The 17,476-nt window shown below is 35.5% G+C and overlaps 1 protein-coding gene across 2 annotated transcripts in view; it reads right to left on the bottom strand.

Annotated features, from left to right (window-relative positions):
- The window catches only part of SLC38A6 (solute carrier family 38 member 6), a 59,407-nt gene that overhangs the window by 39,798 nt on the left and 2,133 nt on the right, over positions 1-17,476 (bottom strand). For both annotated transcript variants that reach the window (XM_010976678.3, XM_064486006.1), the window contains 2 exons: positions 16,265-16,338; positions 2,427-2,479 (listed from right to left, as the gene is read on the bottom strand). In XM_010976678.3, the coding sequence (XP_010974980.1) occupies positions 2,427-2,479; positions 16,265-16,338 (127 nt within the window). The remainder of the gene's footprint in view (positions 1-2,426; positions 2,480-16,264; positions 16,339-17,476) is intronic.

The following is a 17,476-nucleotide window of genomic DNA, read 5'->3' as shown; positions in this document are numbered from 1 at the left end:
TGGGTTGGCAATCAGTTAAAAATAAAAAAGATTTGAGCCAAATATAATATGCCTGAGGACTAAATTCAGCCTGCAGGCTTGCTAGATCTTTGATGAGATTCCTGGGAAATTCAAGACAGCACTTTATCCATTCTTGGTAATCAGACATACTCAGAGGAAGTGATCAAGCATTCTGCTTCCACTTGGGCCTTTTAATCGCGCAAATCTTGGTGGATCTGTACCTCCAATGTATTTTTGGAGCTGACTAGCTATCTAAGATCATTCAGTCCTACATACTGGGAAGAGATCACTCTTCCTCTCCTAGGAATTCCATCAGTGACATAGCATTTGCCTAATCTGGGAACAAACTAAATTACTGAGACCTAGAGATCTCAAAGCAGGGCTAATGATAAAAAAAAATTGGCAAGGTGTCTTCAAAGATGTGATAATTGCCACTCTTAACATTTTCCAGAAAAATCTTTACATTATCAAACAATTTAAAAATTAGTTCCAAAATGTCATTCACAGTTATCTGTGAAAAGACTTTTAAACTTTTTGTACACTGTCTTTCATATGCAACTGATACCTATTATCAATCATACATGAAATCTGGATTTTTCTATTAATATATTACAAAAAGCAATAATATCAATTTATTGATGACTATCTTCCCATTTTTGGCTGAATTTAAGCATTTAAGATCTAGAAAGTCGGTATATGTATCTACGCATCTATCTTTTCAGCACCTACTACAGTGCACGAAACGTGGTGTTTGCTCAATAAATATTTGGTGAGTAAATAAACCCATTTACAGACAATTAAAATTTTTCCTTAAAACATTTAAAACATTTCAAAAATATTTAATTTTCAGAACAATGTTACCCTATCATATGTCATATCCATATTCAAATCACGTCTGGAAAGAAGGAAATAGGAAAGCTTCAACCAAACTGTGGAAGTTGAGAGAAAATGCTAAACAAACATAACACTCCTCATTTAGAGTATCCTCTGTCTGTGTACCCGCCTACTAAGAACTGGGAGAACACATTAAAATGATAATGTAACTATTCTAGAGGTTTAGGAAAAGGGAACTCAAGAATCCATGCTCTTCTTGTAGACACTGTTGCTACCCAAGGAATGCGGGAAATACTAATGCGAAATAACAGTGATGATGCTCAGAGTCATGTTTACAGATTATATTAAATTAATTGGAGACTTTTCTTATATAAATAACATTTTCTTCTTCTTCCTTGGTTAAACTGGATACAGGAAATTGGTCATGATTATACCAAACATCCCAAGCTTCTAGAGAGAGAAACTGTTACCAGGGATGATTAACAAAAACCTCTACCCTCCAAAGTAACATATACTCCATTTTGTTCAAGTTCCAGGTTATTAAAAGAAGATCCAAACCATGAGATTACATAGTGTGATTTAAATGTTCTCTTTGTACTTTAAAAACAAAGTTAATCTGAATGTAAATACACACTTCCCCCTAATACATAGCTGTATCTTTTTCTTCCCGGACTCACTTCCTACAAGTTAGTTTAGCCATCTACAAAATATAGCATCCATTTAGATTAAAAACAAAACAAACTGACTATACTTCAATAAAAATAAAAAAATAAGACAAACCAACCAACCAAAAACACACCAACAGATTTACAAATGAGAAAAATTTTGTTTGGAACCAACATATAAAATGGGTTTTAGAATTATGATAGCTCTTCAGAAATAAAAGAATTACTAAAGTACTAACAATATTTAACTCCTGATTACTTGTGGAAGAAGACAGTGTTTCCTTTATCTATTAAATTAGTTTAGTATGCCTATCACAAACGAACTCCCAATAAATACTGTTGTTATTTTTCTTATTCTGTGGTGGAAAAGCAGTAGATTTTTCAGTCTGGAGTCCGGGTGTAACACTGGCTCTAAGTAATTGTGGCAAATAGGCCCCTTCACTTCTCTAGGCCTTAATTTCCTCACCTATAAATGAGGAGACAGCTAGATCATCCTTTCCTACTGTTCAGCTCTTAAATGATATGATCTTCTAATTATCAGTTTTTTAAACAGTCATGCTTTAAGTTTAATTCTCTGTTTCTACCTTTGGTCTTCACACAGATTTACTCAGATAATATAATCAAAATTAATAAGGAAACTTAAAACAGTTTACAGATTTAAGATTATTCAAGTCATTGCTCTCCTTCATTAAAGTAAAAAACACTAAAAGATTTAAGTGTCAAATTAAATTAATCAGTGCATTTTTAGGAAGAGCATAGAGATTTGTTCTCTTTCTCTTCCTGCTCCTATGATTCTGTCTTTCTTCACTTTAGTTTCCTTTTATTCTCCTAATTTCTTTCTCATATATATATTTGTCTCTTCTAACTGGAAATAGAAAGAAAAAACGCTTTTCTGGATTTTGTACACAACAAGGAGAAAAAAATTACCTTTCCAGGCAATCCAAATGCAAAGAGTCCAAGATCTTCATAAGATGTCACAGCTGTTAAGAGGAATTATAATTGTTATTTTCACACAAAACTATTTGTGTGCCAAGTCTGAAAGGAAGAAAGCCATTCCAGTACTACCTTATAGCTATTAGATAGTCACACTAAATTTAAAGCAGAAGTAACTACTTTGGCAGGGGAAGCCAGAAAATCCTATGATCCATCAGGATATGTCCCCTTAGAATACGCAGAGCTGAGCAAATTCCAAAGCTGTCAAACAACTACTCAGGCTGCATTCATTCAAACAAAAGTATTACTCAAAAACAATCCACTTCTCACTAAACAGTACTTGCAGGCTACACGGTCCAAGTTTTCATTGGCAATGGTTTCTGAAAGCTGCATATGAAAATAAAGCTAGATAAAGTACAAAAGTTGTACCATACTTTCAGAGATACTTTTCCAGGCTACCTAGGAGATGATAATGTGTTCATGATAGAAACAACACCCTCATCCTGCAATTAAGGCATACACTTTCTTTCTCATCATAAAAAAATATGGAATTACACTTTCTTTCCACATGTTCAAGAAGTGTGGTCACAGAAAAGATAAAGATTGAAAGGCTCATAAAAGAACTAAATTTGTCCTTAGATAATAAAGCTTCGTGTTCTAACTAGTGACACCACTGGTGAAAATGAAATAAAAACATTTACATAATCCTATAGTTTGAAAAGTGCTTCATATTACAGTGCTTGCACTAAAAAAAGCAGATTAGCAGATACTAAGGCTTGATATAGTAACAATCTCCTCTTGAGTCAAAGATGACTCATCATTTCTTAAAGCAAGTTTTTAGTATATTCTCCCAAGATATACATGGGTTTCTTTAAACTACCACTTAATTAACAAAAAATTCCTCTATACTTTCATAAAGTCCGCCAGGTATGTAAAAATAAGCATTCTGAAAACCATATATGGTCTTTACATGTTATAACTACAAAGTCAGAAAGAAAATAGTGAAAAGCTAAAAAAAAAGCTTTATTAATTGAGAAAAAAATTTCAATATTCTAAACTTTTTAAAAACTTTATGATTAGAGTTGATCAAAGAATTTAGAAACCTTTTTGATGACACAGCTATTTTTAAAAATGTATTTACATACTGCTCAACAGTGGACAAGAATAGTTGAGTTTTGAATTTGGGATATATAATTTGATTATAAGTAGGAACCTTTTTGCTTTAACAAAGAAGACTTCAATAATAATCTTAAAAGGGGTAGATTGTAGATATATTTTAGAACAAAAAATCAAAAAGCAAGATTACAAAACTAAGAACTGGAATTTTTTCCTCCTATGTGAAATGCCAAAATTATTTTTTTCAAATACACATTCTAAAGTGAATGTCATCACAAAAATTAATAATTATTTTAATCAATAAATTTTCATTAGTTTGTTTTAATCTTCCTAAACATAATTGATAATGTCAATATAGGGGCACAATTTCTTATATTTAACATTCCAAAGCCTTGATATATATGTATAGTATACATATAATATGTATATATAAAACCAGAAAATTCTCTACATGTTAGCTTCTATCTAATCTGATGTTGAGAAGGTAATTTTGTCACTTATTATGTGCATGTGAACCAAGTCTCCAGAAGGTCTCTGTCTCTATAAGGCATCAGATTAAAGGAACATCATTGTTCATTTTCAGTGTCCCTCTTTTATATTATAGTTGAAAGTGTTCTTTCTTGGGGAAAAAAAAAATTTCTTTCCCAGGACTTAAAGCAAGGAGGCTTCTCAGTGTTACATATGGAAATATACCAAAAAACTTGCTTTTAAAATGATATATTTTGCATTAGTTTCTTGGTCAGGGAGCAAGTTATCAAGATAATACTCCCCAAAAAGTTTGACTAGGGTTTGCTTTATTTTTAAATAGCAGAAAACAAGTATAGATTGTATATTAGTAAACATGAAAAGCAAATAACTTTCCTATAAGCAAACGTAACACTGAAATATTCTAAAAGAACTGGTATTTCAATTACCTAAATTTAAATAAACTTAAAAAATAAAAATAAATGGCTTTTTATTTTTGCTTCTTTTTCCTCTTAATGGAAGCACTGGGGATTGAACCCAGGACTTCATACACGCCAAGCATGTGCCCTACCACTGAGCTATACCCCCTACTCCCAATAAACACTTATTCTTAACTTGAAAATTAGAACCTAACATTTATGATTTCAGAAAATATAATCAAACTAACAGCTTGATGAAAATAATTGTAACTGTAACTTCTGACATTAGTGGCATGTATTTTAGCAATCTAAAATTTGTTCTCTATTATTTTCTAGTTTTACGAAAATATCTCTAAATACAGCAAACTCCCAAATTCAGAGTGAAAAAAGTTTCGACTTTTAAATGGAGACTGACTACTATGCTCAAATCCTAACTATCTTTCAAGTCAGCAGGCCTGGCTAGTCATTCAGTTTGGTCACTGTCACACTACTTCTTTTATGTTGCAAAAATTAGAAGTACTCTTCCATGGCTGAGACATCATGAGTATGAATAATGGCTTCTGGCTTAACACTGAGGCTTTACTAAAATAAAATACGTACACAGTCAGCCAAATGCTTTTTCACCACATACTCACTTTTTAATGGTTTTCTGGATCATCCTGACATATAAACCAAAACAACACTAGTGAAATACTTTTAAAATTCTGCTCTATCATTTGGAACAATTAAGATGCTAGTAACAGTGTAAACTGGAACTGACTTCGGAATGCAATGTGAACAGTGAACCTTCAAAATATTCATAACATTTGATCCCTAGGAGCCTGCATCAGACTAAGATCCAAGAAATCATTATATGCAAAGATACTCATTATGCATCATTTACATTGAAAAAAAGACTACCTGAAAGCTAAACAATGATAAAGGGGTAAAGTAAATTACGGTAGGTCTATCTAGTAGCATAACATGTAGCCATTAAAAACTATGCTCATAATAAATAACATGAAAAATGTCAATATTAAGTGAAAAACAGAGGATTTGACTGAATATGATCTATAAAGCAAAAAACTCCTTCCTATGATCAATGTTGTAGTATCTTATTTATAATGTGAAAGATGTTTTGAGAGATATCAAAATGAGATGTGGTGATGACCAGTCACGGTAATAGCATATTCTTACAGAAAAGGAACAACATTAATTATGAAAATTATGAAATTAATTCACCCTTTTACAGGAATTCATACAAACAGTACTTGGCACAATCCTCCTTAAATAAACAACTGAAAGCAGTCATCAGCAATCTATTTTAGGAAATTATTTTTTGATATTAAAGAAATCAATGCTATGTTTTTGAGGGGGCGGAAAGGTTGTAAATCTTAATCAAGTAAACTGGGGAAAAATTTCTTCTTTAATTCACCATCAAGGCACACTTTAGTGCTATTTTGGCTAGACCACGAGTTTGGCCTCCACAGGAATCATTTGGAAAGCTGCTTCCCATGAAGTAGTGGAATATTTCCAGCTAGTTACTCCAGTGTTCTGTCTGCTTTGCATTTTTCCCTCAATGAAATAGGACAATTAATAAACTCTGGTTACAGTACAAAGCCCAAGTTTCAGCAGCAGCAATATTATCTTTGGAACTGGATTGAGGGACATGAGTTATTCAAATACAGCTCAACTCTCAGAAAGCTCGCCATGTGGAATACACCCTTATTTTGAAATTCTTTTCTTTTTCATGATTTCCTTCATTTTCCTCTTGCCTTTTTTCTCTAATAGTGTCAGGCAGGTAATTCATTTATTGAACGTCTACTCTGCAGTTGTATCGCTACTTCTGATCTTTCTCAATGTGTTTAAATGTCTGTTTACCAACTAAATGCAGCATATTTCAGAGCACCCAATGTGGTAAAAGAATATGGAACGCTAGAGCACTAGGAGCATTCCCTTTTTAGTACTAGGAACAGTCTCCTTTCAGTGTCACAGAGGCTGAGATACTGCATGCAGAGAAAGTTCTAGGATCCCTACATGCTGAGTGGTTCTGAGTGAATATCCTATAAGTACTATTCACTGGTTTTTAGTCTCAACTTTTACATAAAACACGAATGCCTTACATATGATTACAAAAGAGAAAGTAAATATTGTCAACCTTGACAATGCAAAGGTAGAGCAGAGGACTATGGGAAACAGGAAGAGGACAGGTGAGAGCAGGAGCACTAATGCCTGTGACACAGCAGAGTCAAGAGATACCATCACGTTCATGAAACAAAAAGTAAAGTCTAAATGCATCGTTTAGAGTTACAAATAATCAGTCAAAGAGTTATCGAATACAAACTAATGAAAATGAGAAGGGGGAAGGCAGGATTAGTGTACCTGAGCTAAATCCTCACCTTTCACAATGAAGTGTCAACAGATAATCTCCGAAATCGATAAACCACAGTAGAATATTATTTAGACTTACGAAGGTAACTCCCCAAAAGAATTAAAAACAAAAACTCGGCGTGTTGCTAACTCTGGGAAATGGAACTAGAAGTGGGGAACAATGGGCGGGGAACTGCTTTAAATCCTCCCGCATAAGTGTACTTAACACGTGAGTGTAAATATTATTACCTTGATAAAATAAAATAGAAGGTTAATTTAAGAATGTTTACTCCTGCAGAGTCTCCCATCCCTCCTTTCCTAAAGCCCAATAACAAAAAGTTCAGCTTCTGCTACAGGAAACACTCTGATGCCAAAGCAAATACGAAGGAATCACTACATGAGCAGAGTATGCATACAATCCAGCCCTGGGTTTCTCATCCCTGCCACTATAGACATTTTTGGCCTGGATAACTCTTTGCAGTGGGGGCAGGGCGGGGGCCAGAGGTAATGTCCTGTGCACTGCAGGACATTTCAATCCCTGGCCTCTACTCACTAGATGCCAGTAGCACCTCATCCTGTCCTACAGTCCTCAGCTGTGACTATCAGAATTGTCTCCAGACACTGCCAAATGCCCCAGGGAAGAAAAACCAAGCAAAGCTGAGAACTACTTACTAGCAGAAAGGGGAGACAAGAACACCAGTTCACTGAAGATGAAGTCATGTAATCTGCCCACTTAGTTAACTTTGGGGATACTGAACTATACCCACTAATCAAAAGAAGAAAAAGATATGAAATTATAGTTTGAACAGCTATCGTTCCAAACAATAAACAAATGCTCACAATGAGTACTGAGATGGGAAATTGGAATCTGCTGTCCTTCAGCCAGTTTCAATCTTGTGTGCTCTCACAGTGAGAGCATCTCTCAGTGCTGACTGGGATTCACCCTTTACACAGTGTTCAGACCAGTGCTGGGGGTACAAAAAGGTTCTCAGCTTCATTGAGAAATGGTATGTTAGTGTGCAACATGTCATGTAAATGTTGTGCACTCTAGTTTATAAACTACATAAGGAATTTTCAAAGATAGTTTTGACTATACGTAATTTTTGCCCTGTGTGTTAATTTGGGGACTTTAAAATAGAATCCCTCTGTAGCTCTACTACACCCATCTACTCGTCACCCACACACCCAGCTTTCATTAAATACCTTCTGTGTGTCAAGCACAGTTTGGCAGATGTTGAGAAAACAATGAATAGTTTGAATATATGCTAAATTTTCCAGGAATACAATGACCATGTAAGTGGATGTTTTGTTTTGCTTGGAACTTTACCAAAAACCATTCACCATTTAGGAAAATCACTTCACCAACAGCATTTATTTTGTTTTTGTTCCTCCTTTTCTTTGCTATATGGCATTATAGTATGTATAAGTAGTGAATTAGTCTCCTATTGCTGCTGTAACAAATTACCGCAATTTGGTGACTTAAAACAGCAGAAATGTATTCTCTCACAGTTCTGGAGGTCAGAAGGCCACAATCAGTTTCACTGGGTCAGCATCAAGGTATCAGGAAGGCCACAACCCCTCTTGAGGTTCAAGAGAAAATCTATTCCTTGCCTCTTCCACCTTCTGGTGACAGCTAACATGACCCGATTTGTGGCCAAATCACTCTGATCTCTGCTTTTGTGGTCATATGGCCTTCTCCACTTCTATCTGTGTTCTCCCTCTGAGATACATGTGACTGCACTGAGTCCACCAGAATAATCTCCACTGCAAAGTCCTTTTTTTTTTTTTTTTTTTTTGCCATGTAAGGTAACATTCACAGGGATTAGAATTTGGATATATTTGGGGGGCCATTATTCAGCCCAGCACAAGTACGTTACAATATTAAGAAGAATTTCATTTCAGATAGTAAAGGGAGCATTTTAAGATTTTTTTTTTTTAATGAAAGGAGGATGCTGCAATGGATGGTGTTTTAAATCACTGCTCTAAAGGGTTTAAGTAAAAAAACAAGATGGGGAGAGCAAGGGACATTTTATTCCTTGTTTATTTCCTCATCATTGCTAACAATTAAAATCCTTATAAAAGAATTATAACCTTGCTTTAGGAAGAGGAAGATAGCAGACTATATTCCCTTTCTCAGCGGACTCTAGGAAGGACCAAAATTCTCTTTGGAAGCAGCAAGTGGTGAATCACAGTATCTACCTTGACTCTTTTTCAACCACCTTAGTGGCTTCTCACTGCTGCAGCAAAAACTCCAAATTCCTTAGGATCTGACACTAGTCTATCTCTTCAGTATCATTTTCTCCTTTGTACCTTATGCATAAATAATAATAAACTATTTTTTTGTTCCTTGAATAAAATATTTAGTATGTATATGCCAGAATAGTCTCTCTTGCCTTGTCTGCTAGTCAAATTCCTTTTCAGCTCAGTCCTCCAGGAATACTGATTGACTCTCACCCCAAGAACCAGACAAAGCAAAACATTCTCACCACTGAGCTATCACTGTACCTTGCACATATTTAAATTACCACACTGAATTATAAATTATTTGCTTATGTATGTGTCTCCCCTTTTAGACTATGAGCTTTTTTAAGGGAAGGAAGTGAGTCTTACTTCTCTCCGTACTCCTATTAGATAAAAGAGTACAGAATGAATGAATGAATGAATGAACCTCTATCCCAGGCTTCAGTTCAAGGACCTGTCCATCTAGTTTTACTTCAAAGTCCACATTTCCAAAACGGAACTCATTTTTATTTGGAACTAACATCTCCTGCTGTATTCTTATGTCCATTAATGACACTATCATCAATCCAGTGGTCCCAGGAAGTCTGGGAGACATCCTTGGACATCCCCTTCTCCACATTGTCAGAAATCAGCTCCTCTCAAGTCTAACTTCTCCGCATTCCTTTACCTGCTTCCCCTCCTCCCTTTTATTCTCCTTGTTAATACTTTGTTTCAATCTCTGACTGTTTGATTCTTAGACTTTCATAACAGCGAGGCCTGACTGCTAACCTACCCAGGTACTGTTAGTACAAATCAGAGCTAGACAGACAAATGAGAAAGGCACTCCCTTTAGGAAGAAGAAAAAGAAAGGGGTTTCCATTGTGAATACAGTCCTGAAGGCAAGCATGGCCTGCAGCGCTGACCATGCCTTTTTGAAAAGAACTACTCCAGTCTGGAGGGAACTTAGATCTGCTGCTCGGCTGTTGTCCTGGGAATTCCCTTTACTTCTCCCCTGTACTAGGTTCCCTATTTTTTTGTTACTTCCTAACTTTGGTAAACGGCATCTTCCATTGCTCATTAAGTAGGAGTGCAAGGGAGATAATTTTTTGAGTCCTTGCATGTATGAAAATGTCATTATTCTACTTGTACACTTAAATGATAGTTTGACTGGGTATAAAATTCTATATTGAAATCATTTCCCCCAAGAATTCTGAAACTATTGCTTTATAGTCTTCTTATTTATAGCACTTCTTAGGAAGTCTTTTGCCATTATAGTTTTTCATTCTTTGTACGAGAATTTTTTGTTTCTCTTCTTGGAAAGCTTTTAGTATGTTCTCCTATAATTCTGATTTTTCACAATAGTGCAACATGATATGAATTCTTCTATAATTATTATACTGGTTACCAGGAAAAATCCTTTCAATCTGGAAACTGATTTCTTTCAGTCAGAAAAACTTTGCTTATATTATTTTGTTGATAATTTTTTACCACCTAATTTTTTCCATTCTCTTTTTTGTGGAAACCTCCTGGACTGATCCTCTAATTTTTAAAAATATTTTCTCTCCCATTTTCAAGCTCCTTGTCTCTACATTCCCCTAGAAATTTCCTTAATTTTTTCAACTCCAAAATTGAAATTCTTAATTTTAAATTTTATTTTTAACATCTAGGACTCTTGTATTCTCTGACTATACCCTTTTAATAATTTCTTGTTCTTGTTTCAACAATGTAATATCTTCTTTAAGTTCTCTGAATCTATTAAATATAGTATTTTTTTTTAAGTTTTCATCTGGTCTCTGCATTATCTGTTTCTTCTTTTCCTCTGAGTTTCTTTCTTTCCTTATTTTTTAGACTATTTTTACAGCAGTTTTTGGTTAACAGCAAAACTGAGCAAAAAGTACAGACAGTTCCCACATCCCTCTATCCCCACACATACATAGCCTCCTCCACTATCAACATCCCCAACTAGAGTGGTACCACTTGTTACATCAATGAATCTACATTAACACATCGTTATCACCCTAAATCTATAGTTTAGAGTTCACTCTTGGTGTTGTACATTCTATGGGTTTTGACAAATGAATAATGGCATGTATCTACAAGTATAATATCATACAGAATAGTTTCACTGCCCTAAAAATTCTCTATACTCTGCCTATTCATTCCTTCTTCCTCTCCAATCCCTGACAACTATTGATTTTTCAGTCTCCATAGTTTTGCCTTTTCCAGAATGTTAAACAGTTGGAATCATACAGAACATTAGCATTTTTAGATTGGCTTCTTTCACTGAGTAATATGCATTTATAAGGTCATCCATGTCTTTTCATGGCTTGATAGCTCATTTCTCTTTAGTGCTGAATAATATTCTATTATCTGGATGGACCACAGTTTATCCATTCTCTTACTGAAGGATATCTTAATTGCTTCTAAGTTCTGGCAATTATGAATAAAGTTGCTATAAACATCCATGTGCAACTTTCTGTGTCAACATAAATTTTCAACTCATTTAGGTAAATACCAAGTAGTACAAATGTTGGTTGAAGGCGCCTCTATACCTCTTCACCATGGTCTTCACAATAGTTGTGTTAACATTTTTGTTTCAAAATTACAGAACATACTTTCTCACGTGTGGAACTTGTATTTGGAGTATGAGCAAAAAAAAAAAAAAGAGGAAAAGAGTCCAGAATAACTCCAAGATCTCTGGCCTGAGCAACTAGAAGGAAGATGTTATCATTTACTTAGATGAGAAAAGAGTGGAAGGTGTAGACTGGCAGTGCAAAGATGGGGAGCTTAATAAATTTGAGATATATATGAGATCTCCAAGTGGAAGTGTCATGGAGGAAGCTGGATATGAGACTGAAATTCAGTAAAAGATATCCAGGCTGAGGATATAAATTTTAGGGCTCTCATGAGCCCAAAACTATAAAAGAAAAGAGAGTAGGGGACTAGTTCCAGGGGTATGATAACGTTTAGAAGATGGGGAGGGGAAAAGGATTCAGCAGAAGAAAAGAGAAGGAGAATTCTGTGAAATAAGAAAACCGGGAGAGTGTGAACAAGTGTTTTACTGAGGAAGGTGTGATCAACTGCACCAAACGCTGCTGACTAGTCAACTAAGCTGAAGACTGAGAACTGACCGCTGGATTCAGCAACGTGGAAGTTGCTGGTACAATAATTTCTGTGGAATAATGGGGAGAGCCTGATTGAAGAAGGCTCAAGAGAGAAAAGGAGGAAGGGGAAGTATCTGGTACAGGCAACTATTTTGAGGAGTTTTACGATGAAGGCATGGAACATACTGAAGGAATGTGGAGTCATTTTTAAAATGGAAGAAATTATAAACTGCCTGTTAACAGGTAAGAAGAAAACAATAAAGGAACAAAGATGATGAAAAAGGAGAGAGAGAGGAGAAAGAGGATGGAGTAATGTGGGTGAGAGAAGGTGGGATCACAGCATAAGCAGAGGGGCTGGCCATAGACAGAAACACAAGGAGTTCATCCAAAGTAACGAAATGTATGACACAAATGAAGATGGGTAGGCAGAAGTGGCGGCAAGAGCCTGTAAAGTTCTTTTATGATTACTTCTATTTTCCCAATGAAATACAAAGTGAGGATATGAGCAAAGAATGAAATCAAGGAGAATGTGCTGAAGGTTTGAGAGAAAAGAGAGGAAAAAATCATCTCCTAGAGAGCAGAGTTAACAAGTGAATGAACTGAAGACATTAATAAGGACTAAGTGATAGCATTCCAGGTCCACTAGACATAGAATTACAGTGATATTAATCTGCATGATTGTGTTTTTTCTCCAGGAATATTCAACTGCAACGTACATGTGTGAAGAAGGCTAAGTTATATTTGACTATGGTTGGAGTTTTGCCAGAGGAGTAGGATGATGAAAAGGAGGAGCAAGGGTGTGATGTAATAACACACTGGAAAACTCCAACTGGATAAAGAGGGGAAATATGGACAAGAGAGTGAAGGAGAGTGTGAAGGTGGTAGATCAATGAACTGAAGTCCTGGTGGGGGTGAAGAACTGCCAGAAATGGAGTCCTTGAGGGAATGAGTTAAAAATAAAAGAGATGGTGGTTTTGGAGGGTGGGACTCTGGAAAATGAGATTTTGGAGGGGTGCAGTTTTGGTAATGACAAGATCAGTGGTCTGACCATGGAAATAAGGAGCTGAGGCAGGCAGGAAACAGGATCATTAGAAAAGATGATGCTAAGGAAATGAAAGTATTAGAAGGATTATCTACATGGGTATTGAAATCATCCAGAATTACAGCAGGAGTAATACCAAAGAAACTGAAAGCAGGAGCTAAAATATTCACAAAATGACAGACAGTGGCTGAGGAGTCCAGATGGCAACTGTAATAGAGGCATAGGCAGCAGAGTTATGAGGTTCAAAGCCAGGGGTTTACTGAGAGGGAGGTGGCTGAGAAGTGGAAATGAGGTGCCAGTGGGACACCTATCCCATCTTTAGATCAGTATGAGGGATGTGGAAGAGGAAAAGGTGGCCCCTTGAGAGGACTACAGGGAAAGCAGTGTCCTCAGAGAAGCCCTAGGTTCTCTTAGAGTAAGAAACTTAAGGAAATGTTCAAAAAAAGAGTTGAGGACATGGGGTTTTGCTGATGATCGACCGTGAGTTCTAGAAGGCACACTGGAAGGGTTTCAGGGGTTGAGGAGCAGTGGGAGGTGAGGTCAGAAAATGGATGACAGAGCCATACAGGGTGAGTCTGGGAAACGGAGGAAAATGTAGGATTCTTGAAGAGACTGACATAAATTGAGGTAAATGGTATACTGTCATTAATCCAAATGACCTCAAGGCAGATGAAGATGACAATGCTGTGAGTGGTGGGGATCAAGGACCAGGGATCAGGGATTTGACCAGACTGCTGACACTGATATAGGGGCCAGAGAAGGGGAGCTCCTCATTTACTCCCAGATCTTAAACATTTCCCCAAAGAATCACAATAAGCCAACTATTTGAAACAGCAGTATGCATAGTACCTTGCAATCTTTATGGGTTTGGGCCCAATGAGAACTCATAATGATAAAAGCTAGCAGTTACCAAGGACCTGACATTTTGTATACGTTATTATACTTCATTTTTATAACAATCCCAAAAGGGAAGTATTATCATTACCATTTTATACATGGCAAACTAAGGCTAGAGAGATTAGTGTACCTTACATGCCACCTCAGCTCCCAAAGATCCCAAATCCTATATATAATCCAAAATGGCAGAATTTCATGTGAAGAAATCCTTTACTTTGATAAAGATAAAAACTTCTCCTGCACTCCAGGCAAATAAAGTTACTTTGCAAAGACTTATGATAGCCCTTTCTCTGAACAATCCAATCTGAGCATAATATTTCTTTATGACAGTCCAATAAACTGGGGAGAAAATTTAGCTACACATTATTCTTTAGTTTTGATATATATGTGTGTATGTGTGCACATATATAAAAGTACATATATATATATATATATATATATATTTTTTTTTTTAAGCCTACCTCCACAGAGAATTTTACAAGGGCTGAAGGAATTCAATCAACAGAAGACAGGTGCATCAGTGTGTATGAAGAACTGTGAAGAAGTTAGTTCATGGACCAAGTAAGCTACAAAAATCAAAGAAAAAGAAAAAAGAAAGAGAAACAGAGGTTTTCATTTTATATGCCCCAAATTTACAGAAAACAACAGGCAGCATCAGAATTTTAAAGTTAAATACAGATGAACTGAAGGGTAGTAAAAAAAAAACAGCATTACTTGAAATCATCATACATTGAATACTACTTCCAAATAATTGAAATTAATAAAGCAAAAACTTTAATTAATGAAGACATAATTGCCAGAGTTGACAAATATATTAATCTTTTAGTAGAATCCATGATAAAATAACCTACGAAGATGTTACATAAACTATCACAATTAAGTAAAAAAAATTTTTTTACACAAAAAAGCAAAATTTGAAAATATGTCATTAAAATTCCAGTCAAGTTTCAGCAGGATTTACAAATACACTCATTTAATCCTCTTATTCCTGAATTTGGGATGTTGTTATGAACAACTTGTTACTTTGGGATTAATATCACTGCATTGTTTCCTAGTATTTTATCTGTCTGCATGTCCACCCAAGTCCCTTGAAAGCAGAGGAATATTTGTCAGCTAAATGGCCAAAAATACTGGCACAAGTAACAGCTACGAACTATGGATCCCAAATCAGTTTTGCATGAGAATCACCTGGTGGACTTTTAAAAACATATTCCAGAATTCTACCTCAGATTTTTGGAATTAGAAACCTGACGCTTAGAAACCTCTGTTTATAGAAAGATCTGCAGGTGTGTCTAATGTAAAGCCAGATTAAATAGACTAGAGCTGTGGGTTTAGATCTATGTTCTGAGGAGTCTTAAGATATTCAAGAAACACCTGTGGGTTTCTCTCACCTGTTTCAGCCAGAATAATCCCATTTTTATCTATTTTATGTATCTATTCTGCTTCTTAAAGCCTGGAAACTACAAGATCAGATAGGGCAAAGTGAATCCACCCACATAAGAATTAAACTCATGATTCTGGCATCGGAACTGACCTAACCCAAAGACAGAAGAGACTAGATAGATAAAAAGACCAGGATTGATGGACACAGAATATTTGTTAATGCCAAAAGAAAAACCTTATGAGAGTAGTTCTATAATTATACACTTTTATTTATTATAACTTAAAAGAACTTACTCAATACATGACTGAATTGCATACTAAAGTTACAAACGGAAAAAACACATAAATATATACTATATGTATACATATATATAGTATATGAGGATATATATATATATATATAATACACACACACTACATATATATATATATATATGAGGGAGGTAGAGAAGGCAATAGTATATCTGGGAAGGTGTTCTTGAGGAAATGATCACCCTAGGATAAAAATGATCAACATGAACACCGGTCGACTGGTCCCCATAATACAAGGTCTGGATCCTTTAAATACCTTTCAGGTGCCTCCCCTAATCTACTCTAACCCAGAAAACTATGTCATGTTGTGGAGAAAGGCCATGAAGAAAGCTAGTTTCCTCCCCTTCATTCTGTCCTTGGATATTTCCCTGTAAAATTTGGTCTATACAGCCTGACCTTTCAAAATTCTCCATTTCAAGCACCCTACCTAATAATAACGTACACCTGCTGGACATTAGATTTGAGACAGCCAATCTGATGTATGTAGATATCTCGTCAAATAAATTAGCATAATAGTTTACTCACCTGTCTGTATACACATACTAAGCAGGAGGTGAACTGAGTAAGAAGCCAGCAGAGCAACTATCAGCAGCAAGAAACTACAATATAAAAGAGTACATGGTCAAATCCCTCTAAAAGTTTCTTTTTTATGGTATCTCATTACAAAAACAATTTTTTTCACATTCAAACGATTACAGGGACTGTCTTTGTGTAGTTGAATTATAGTCACTAAAGAAAGTAAGAAGATACTTTCTGTATTTACCAAATTCTATTTCAATGAAAATGTACTGCTTTTAAAATAAAAAAAAAAAATCAGAAAAAAAACACACTTTATTTAAAACAAAAAATAGCACTCTTGTCTGCTGACTGCTGGTTCAGCCATTCAATGATCTTGCAATATATCCCTTTTATGACTATTTTTCTATTCTAAGTCTAGAGGGAAGTTTCAGTTGCGAAATCTCATTGTCCTTTTTCCCCTTTCCTCTTTCCTTCCCCTTCCAATGCTATGTGCCTCCCTATTATACCTTCATCTATAATTCTGAATTAAGACTGCATTTTTTAGCATCTACTAAACACAAACACGCACCAAATAACCCCAAAAATGAAGTTAATACACTTCTAATGACACAACTTGAAAATGTGCAATGCAATAACTGAGGTCCTCTCACAAAAAGTATCAAAAGAAACAGGCATAATCCCTACTTATTCTCAGGAAGGTACTGGCCGGACAAGCTTCTAGAGACCTGACCCCAGTGGTGTGCCCCTAAAGTTGAAGACATTCTACCTTTGTGCTTAATATTTGTTAATAAGTAGCAAAACTGAGAGGCGAGAGTACACTTGTCAACTGTTATCAGAGACCTCACAAAATAACAGTCTGACATCACCAAATGGAAACTGTGATATGATTCAGCAAGTACACATTCTGTGGTACAACATCTGCATGTAAGACCCTGGAGGACAAAGTGTGATTTCTCAAAATGAACTAAAAAATAAGTCCTATGATTATGTCCTGCCTAAGGTGTCATATATAGCTTTGAAGTTTTAAAATTATGAAAGTTTGTAAATATATATCCCATCATAAAAGCAAGTTGGGTAACTTAGAAGTTGGTTTGCTAATCAAGAAATTCAAAATAAATGCAAAAGGAAACCTAAAGGAGAGTCTTCATGTATTTTAACTTCCCTGGAAAAATAAAAAAATATGCTTCTACTGACAAAACAAACTTGTTCATTCATTCT

The sequence above is a fragment of the Camelus dromedarius genome, chromosome 5 (genome assembly GCF_036321535.1).
Source record: "Camelus dromedarius isolate mCamDro1 chromosome 5, mCamDro1.pat, whole genome shotgun sequence".
NCBI lineage: Eukaryota > Metazoa > Chordata > Mammalia > Artiodactyla > Camelidae > Camelus > Camelus dromedarius.
Note: the sequence above shows the minus strand (reverse complement) of the source record. Positions and strands in the feature narration are given on the sequence as shown.